General features: G+C 46.2%; 1 protein-coding gene across 1 annotated transcript in view; it reads left to right on the top strand.

The window, feature by feature from the left end:
• LOC107321103 (olfactory receptor 14J1-like) overlaps positions 1-415 on the top strand; it is a 7,387-nt gene extending 6,972 nt beyond the window's left edge. Inside the window, exon 2 of the mRNA XM_032447931.1 lies at positions 11-415. Within this exon, the coding sequence (XP_032303822.1) occupies positions 11-400 (390 nt within the window). The 3' untranslated portion in view covers positions 401-415. The remainder of the gene's footprint in view (positions 1-10) is intronic.
• Positions 416-8,131: the final 7,716 nt, after the last annotated feature.

The following is an 8,131-nucleotide window of genomic DNA, read 5'->3' as shown; positions in this document are numbered from 1 at the left end:
TGTCAACCAGTTTTTCTGTGAAATCCCCCAGATCCTCAAGCTCTCCTGCTCGGCCTCCTACCTCAGGGAAATTGTGCTTCTCATTTTTAGTGTCAGTTTAGCCTTTGGGTGTTTTGCTTTCATAGTTGTGTCCTATGTGCAGATCTTCATGGCTGTGCTGAGGATGCCCTCTGAGCAGGGACGGCACAAAGCCTTCTCCACATGCCTCCCTCACCTGGCCGTGGTCTCCCTCTTTCTCAGCACTGGCTTTTTTGCCCACCTGAAGCCCCCATCCATTTCCTCCCCACTCCTGGATCTGACAGTGGCACTTCTTTACTCAGTGGTTCCTCCAACACTGAACCCTATTATCTACAGCATGAGGAACAGGGAGATCAAGCACGCTCTCAGGAAAATCTTGTAATACACACTATTCCAGCTTCCATAAAATGCACAACTTCCTCATAGGATTCCCAGTGATGGTTCTTCATCTTTTATGCATCTATGATTGTTTGACTATGTGAGATATAGCAACGTGGAAAAATATATATATATATTATTGAACTTATAAATAAATATGTATTACACTTTTTCCTACCTAATTTCCATTTTTTTCACTTCAAGAGCTCATGTAAACATGTATCCAGATTCCCCGAATATGTTAAAAAATACCTAAAAAGGTTTCAAAATAGACTTCTACTTAGCTTTTCTTTTTTCCTACTTTATCTGGATTTGGGGAGGTACAGCCACAGACAGCAGCTCAACATGCTCTTTTCATTTCTGATCTCCTTAAACACCCATATTGCTCTCAAGTCCACTCATTTGTGCAGTCCTGAAGGTCTTGAGTGTCTCATGACAGTCCTGTTGCCTCTACAGCAGCAGCCCAGGGCTGCAGTTAATAGCCGGCAATACGAACGGCTGTGTCAGAGCTGGTCTCCTTGCTGGCACTGCCATAACAAGAGGGCCCCTTTAGAGCAGGACCAGAGAACTGGAGGGAGGCCTCTTCCAAAGCTGGTGTAAGGAATATACCTCAGGAGCTGCTCCCTGAGAAAACCTCGAGATCTTCTGGTGCTCTTCAGTGTGTGACCAGATCAAATTGAATAGTCCCAAGGAGATCCGTAAGCGTCTCAGGGCAGTGCTGTGGTTTAAGGTTTATGGGTTGAGACAAAGAGAAAAAGAAAAGGATAATAATTATGACAAATGTATTTATACATATATATTTAGTATATTTTCACACATATACAACATATGCAGTTGCAAACATATATGCACAGATACTAATACATATGCATATCTGTTTGCAAGTCCAGGACTAGTTGCAGGGGTTTTAACAGCCACAGGGTTCACTGTAGGAGCTGAAGTGGCTGTCGGGCTGTTGCAGGAGTTGAAGTGACCTCAGAGTTCATTGCCAGAGCTGGAATCACCACAGGACCTGTGACTAAGTTGGAGCGGACACTGGGCTCATTGGAGGGGTTGCAGCCACCAAAGGGCTGTACTACCTCCCTTGTGATGAATTTGTTGCATTTTCTTTTTACCATTCTTGGAACAGCTACAGGACCTGTACCAGGAGTGACTGCAGAGCTCATTATGAGGGGTGGATCTGGGGATCTGCTCCAGAGCTTGGAGCAACTGCAGGACGTGTAGCAAAACCTTGGAGCTGCTGCAGGGTCTGTGCCAGGAGTTGCAGAGGCTGCAGCACTGTCAGCATTTCCAGCTCTCTGGATCTGGCACACTGCAGTCATGTGTGTTTCTTGGGGGTTACCAGTGCCACAGCAGACCTGCCCCCAATATTCAACCAGTTTCTCAGGATCCTGCAGTTGCTTGGAGATGAAGTTCCAAAGCCCTGGGAGTGCCCACTGCTCCAGGCATTGGGTCATTTTAGGGGTTTCAAAATGGGGTATTTAAATATTGGGGGGGGGGGAGGAGGGTGGATTTGGAGTTGAAAAATGGGGATTTGGGGTCTTTTTTTGGGCTCCAAAATGGGGGTTTGGAGGTCTTCAAATATGGTATTTAATATGAGGGGAGGGTGGATTTTGGGCTTAAAATCAGGGTTTTGGTGGTTTTTTGTGGGTCTTCAAATATGGCATTTAATATGGGGGGGGAGGGTGTATTTTGGGCTTAAAAACAGCAGTTTTGGGTCTTTTTTCGTGCTTCAAAGGGGGTTATATAATATAGGGGTGGGGGGGCAGTGGATTTTGGACTTAAAAACGTGGATTTTGGGTCATTTTGGGTGGTTTTTTTGTTTTTTTTCTTTTTTTACGGTACGAGAGGTACAACATGATGAGGGCTGAGGTTGGATTTTGGTCTTAAAAACAGGGTTTTTGAGGTTTTTTTGTGCTTCAAAAGGGGTTATATATAATACAGGGGGGCAGTGGATTTTGGGCTTAAAAACGTGGATTTTTGTGCTTTTTCGGGCTTAAAAATGGGGTTTTTGGGGTCTTCAAACACCATATGTAATATGGGGTGGAGTGGGGGATCTTATTTTGGGCTTAAAAATGGCATTTTTGCAATTTTTTTTGTGTTTCAAAAGGGGGTTTTAATAAGGGGGTTTGGGGAAGCGGATTTTGGGCTTAAAAATGTGGATTTGGGGTCATTTTGGGCAGTTTTTTGGGGGATTTTTTGTAGGATATGAGAGGTACAACACGATGAGGGCTGACCCCAGTCTGTGCTTCCTGGAGAGGGTTGGGGGGCCCGACCCAAAGGAGCTGGAGCAGGAGATGAACCTGGAAAGCAACGATGGGTATGTGGGGCCAGACCCATAAGTTGGGGGCTGGACCCATAATTGGGACACATAGAGCCTTATAAGTGGGATGGGTCAGTGGGGTGGGGCCCTAGACCCATAAGTGTGACCCATAACTGCATCCCCAGCCCCATAAGTTTGACTCCAGCCCCATAAGTGCATCCCTAGCCCCATAAGTGGGTCCCCAGCCCCATAACTGTGTTCCTAAATGGGTCCCCAGCCCCATAAGTGTGACCCATAAATGAGTCTCCAGACCCATAAGTGGGAACACAGACCCATAAGTGGGGGGCCAGACAAATAAGTGGGGATCCAGACCCATAAGTGGGGCCTAAGACCAGGTTCACCAACACGTGGGGGCTTACAATGTCATGGGATTTCGCTCTTGAACACCTGTGGGATCCCGAGAAATAAAGCCAGTATTTGAGTGAGGGATGGTGCAGCCTAGATAGATCTAAGGAGGTACAACTTATCTGGGGCTTGGCTTGTGCTTACCGTGCTCTATATAACACTGTTCCGAAAAGAGAGTTTCCGAGCTGAGGTTCTAGCCAAAAAGGGAAATCCCCAAGTCAATTTTGATCAGTCACAGGAGGCACCAGTAACAATATCAGTTGCCCTTGTGGAAGGCAAGAAATGGAAATGGGTGTCCTCACGTCTAGAACGGAAAAAAGAAGTGGAGGAGGAGGCAGCAGAAGATACAGGTGATGGGTCTGGATCAGCACTGCGAAAGGTAAAAGGAAAAGTTAGGAGGCACGAAGAAGAGAGTGATGAGGTGGAAATCTCTATTACTTTTTTTTGACTCCTGAAGATGACTGATATCCAAGGCACAAGAAAGAGTTTACATGGTGCCAGAACGAATCTCTTGCTACCTGGTTGCTTCGCTATTGGGACAGCTGGTCTGGTAGCTTGTTTCTAGATGGTAACAAAGGTTGTCAACGAGGAGGCATTTTCAGAGACCCAACTATGGACAGAGGGATTAACAGATGTATGGATGGAGTTGCCACCATCTGGGAGCAAATGTTAGTGGCTGTGTGAGCAAAGCTTCCCTTCAGAGACATTCTGAAGCCTTTGATGAAAAAGTGGGATACAATTGAAAAAGGCATCCAGTACTTGAGGGAAATAGCAGTGGTGGAAATGTTGCATAACCCTGATTTTCATCCTAGCTACCTTCGCCAAGAACATGATCCTGAGAGAGTGAAGACGACATATGGCAGAAACTCACCAAAACATCACCAGAAAGTTACACCATTACTTTAGCAGCAACATTTCAAAGGAACATGGAACAAGATGGAAGACCCCTAGTTTTCTAATTGGTTCTTACACTGCAAAACTTTGAACAGCAGTTACCTCCAACTCACGGCTCCATTTCAGCCATCTCAGAAGTAACAAACAAACTGAATCAAGATGAAGAGCGAGTGTCTCAGTGCATTAATCATGATGATCCCATTTAGTATCAGAAGCAACTAATGAAGGTCAGTCCCCCTACGGGCCACCAAGTCTAATGAAGGAGCTGATCAAAATATTCCAGTCCTACTCCTCACCTTTATCATAAAAAACTCAGCTATTAGACACACGCGCTTTCCAGCTCGAGCAAGGAACAACAGTACAATTGCACCACGTGTTTCCTTGTGGCGCTACCTACGTAACTGCGGAGAAGACATGAGGAAGTGGCATGATCAGCCCACTCCTGTACTGCGAGCATGGGTGAGGGAACTACAAAACAGACCAACCACCAGTAGGGCTGCTCCAGTTATCAGGTTACCAATAGAAAGGCCCTGCCCTCAGTCAGGGTAGGGAGAGGGATAATAGAGTTTATTGGACTGTGTGGATTCAATGACCTGGCACATCAGAACAACAGAAATATAAGACACTGGTGGATACCGGTGCACAGTGCACCCTAATGCCCTCCAGTCATGAAGGGACAAAATCAATCCATATTTCTGGAGTGACTGGGGGCTCTCAAGAATTGACTGTGCTGGAGGCTGAAATAAGCCTCACTGGTAAAGACTGGCAAAAACATCCTATGTGACTGGCCCAGGGGCTCCGTGTATACTTGGTACTGATTACCTCAGAAGGGGGCAATTCAAGGATCCAGCCTATTCCTGTACTATGAGCACAGGTGAGAGAACTATTACTGGGCTTTCCAAACTACAGCCTCAATGTAAGCCCCCTTTATCAGGTGACGCAGAAGAATGATTTTGCCTGGGGCTCTGAGCATCAGCAGGCTTTTGAAAATATTAAACAAGAGATACCCTGTGCCATTGTCCTGTAGCAAGTATGGACAGGCGAGGATGTAAAGAACATCCTCTATACTGCTGCTGGAGAGAAAGGTCCCACTCAGAGTTTGTGGAAAAGAGCCTCAGGAGAGACCCGAGGCCGACCCCTGGGAATCTGGAGTTGAGCATATAAGGGGTCTGAAGAGTGCTACACTCCTACTGAGAAGGAGATCTTAGCCGCATATGAGGGGGTCCGGGCTGCTTCCGAAGTAGTTGGTGCTGAAATACAGCTACTTTTAGCACCTGGACTGCCAGTGCTGAACTGGATGTTCAAAGGGGAAGTTCCCTCCACCCATCATGATTCTGATGCCACTTGCAGCAAGTGGATTGTACTGATTACACAGCGAGCGTGGATGGGGAACCTCAATCTTCCAGGAATTTTAGAGGTGTTCATGGACTGGCCAGAAAGTAAAAAGTTTGGAACATCACCAGCAGAAGTGGTGTCACGTGCTAAAGAGGCCCCACCATACGACAAACTACCAGAAAATGAAAAGAAATATGCCCTATTCACTGACGGATCATGTCGCATTGTAGGGAAGCATTGCAAATGGAAAGCTGCTGTGTAGAGCCCCACACGACAGGTTGCAGAGGTCACTGAAGGTAAAGGAGAATCAAGACAGTTTGCAGAGGTAAAAACTGTCCAGCTGGCCTTAGATGTTGCTGAACAGGAGAGGTGGCCAATGCTTTATCTTCATAAAGATTCATGGATGTTCGCGAATGCGTTATGGGAGTGGTTACAGCAGTGGGAATGGAGGGGTAAACATATTTGATCTGCTGAACTGTGGAAGGACTTTGCTGCCCGAACAAAGATTATGGTTATAAATGGCGTCATAACATGCCCATATACCCATGTGTTGGGCTAATGAAGAACTGCAGAATAATCATCAGGTAGATTGAGCTGCCAGAACTGAGGTGACTCAAATAGACTTGGACTGGCAGAACAAGGGAGAGCTATTTCTAGCCCGCTGGGACTATGAGACCTCGGGCCATCAAGGACAAATAAGTGGGCCAGAGACTGAGGGGTGGATTTAACTATGGACACTATTGCACAGATTATTCATGAATGTGAATCATGTGACGTAATTAAACAAGCCAGGAGGATGAAACCTCTCTGTGGGGAAGGGAGATGGCAAAAGTATAAATACGGGGAGGCGTGGCAGGTTGATGATACCACATTGCCACGATCTAACAATGGTAAGTGTTATGTGCTTACCACTGTGGAGGCAACCACTGGGTGGCTTGAAACATACGCAGTACCCCATGCTACCGCCCAAAACACCATATTGGGTCTTGAGAAACAAGTCCTGTGGCGACATGGCAACCCAGAAAGAACTGAATTTGATACTGGTTCTCCTTTTAAACATTCCCTTATAAATACTTGGGCCAAAGATCATGGCCTTGAGTGGGATTATCGTATCCCCTACCATGCACCAGCCTCTGGTAAGATTGAATGATACAATGGGTTGTTGAAAGCTATGTTGAAAGCAATGGGTGGTGGAACATTGAAGCACTGGGAGAAGCATTGGGTAGAAGCCACTTGGCTGGTCAATACTAGAGGAACTGTCAGTCGTGATGGTTTTACCTGATCTAGCCTCCTGCATACTGCAGAGGAAGATGAGGTCCCTGTAGTGCATGTAAAGAACATGTTGGGAAAAGCAGTTTGGGTCTTTCCAGCCTCTGGAAAGGACAAAACTCTCCATGGAACTGCTTTTGCCCAGGGACCTGGGTGCACTTGTTGGGTGTTGGAGAAACACAGGGACGTCCAGTGTGTACCACAAGGGAATTTGAAGCTGGGGGAGTGCAGTCAGTGATTCCATGTGTACATATGTATATAGGTGTGTGTATATGTAACACACGTTAATTATCGTTCTTTCCTATACAGATAGCCAGTTGAAGTAAAAGAAGCTCAGTAACTTCTCTCTTTGGATTATGGCATTTCCTTTAAAATAAGGGGCTTTGGAAGCTGATCTGTGACCCCAAATCCCCCCAAATGACCTCAAAAGACCCCAAATGACCCAAAAATGACACTATAAGTGCCACCAAAACCCCTCAAATGACACCTAAAGACCCCAAATGACCCCAAAATGACCTCATAAGTGTCCCCAAATCCCCCCAAATGACCCCAAACGATCCCAGATGAACCAAAATGACCCCATAAGTGCCCCCAAATGACCCTAAAGCCATGGCCATGGTAAAGCTGAGAAAACCAACACAGGAATGTGACACGCCAATGGGTTCTGTTCCCTTTATTGCGGGGCTGGGTGCATGGGGATCGCTGCACTGACCCACACAGCCAGAGAAGCAGCGACTACACATTGATAGGCATAGCCTATCCGTGGTCATTCATTCCAAGGACATGGGCAGAAATTCCAAGCATTAATTCACATCTCGTGTGGTGGTGGCAGGAAGGCTAATAGCCATTGCTCTGTAAATGTCCAACCCATTAACCATTATGGGGGGCTGCTCAGGCTGGTTTTCACTGATCCTGCGTCCAGCTGATGCATCTGTACTGCCATGTTATCTTCAACAGCAGCACATCTATTCTACTTTCTAATCTTCCCTTGACAGCAAACTCTGTGACCAACACCCGGTTCTGTTCCTGAGCTGACATTCACACCAGCCCCTTGTCAATCAGGCTGTATCTGCTAAAGATGTGTAAGAGGCTGTTCTCAAAGTGTAGAACAGCTGCTCTCATGATTCACAACCCTAAACCTGACCCAAACGCTATCCCAAACACTAGACCAAACCCTAACCCTAATCGAACGCCTAAGCCTAACCCAAACCAACATAGACACAAACCCCAAACCTAAAACCAACCCAAACCCAAACCAATGCACTAACAAACCCAAACCCCAAACCTAAAACCAACCCTACCCCAAACCCAAACATACGTAGGCACAAACCCAAACCCCAAACCTAGAACCAACCCTATAAGAACCAAAACCCAACATAGACACTGTCATGGTTTTGTAATTTTGTAATTTTGGTATCAGTATTCCACATCATAACATCATGTAAAACATGGATACTTCTATTGAATGTGCAGTCCACAGAAGAAGACTACATATCCCAGAGAACAACATGGTCAGTGATAAGTCACGGGACCAGGACGCTATATAATCTTGTTCCCAGGCTGGAGTGC

Source organism: Coturnix japonica, chromosome 15 (genome assembly GCF_001577835.2).
Source record: "Coturnix japonica isolate 7356 chromosome 15, Coturnix japonica 2.1, whole genome shotgun sequence".
Lineage (NCBI taxonomy): Eukaryota > Metazoa > Chordata > Aves > Galliformes > Phasianidae > Coturnix > Coturnix japonica.
Note: the sequence above shows the minus strand (reverse complement) of the source record. Positions and strands in the feature narration are given on the sequence as shown.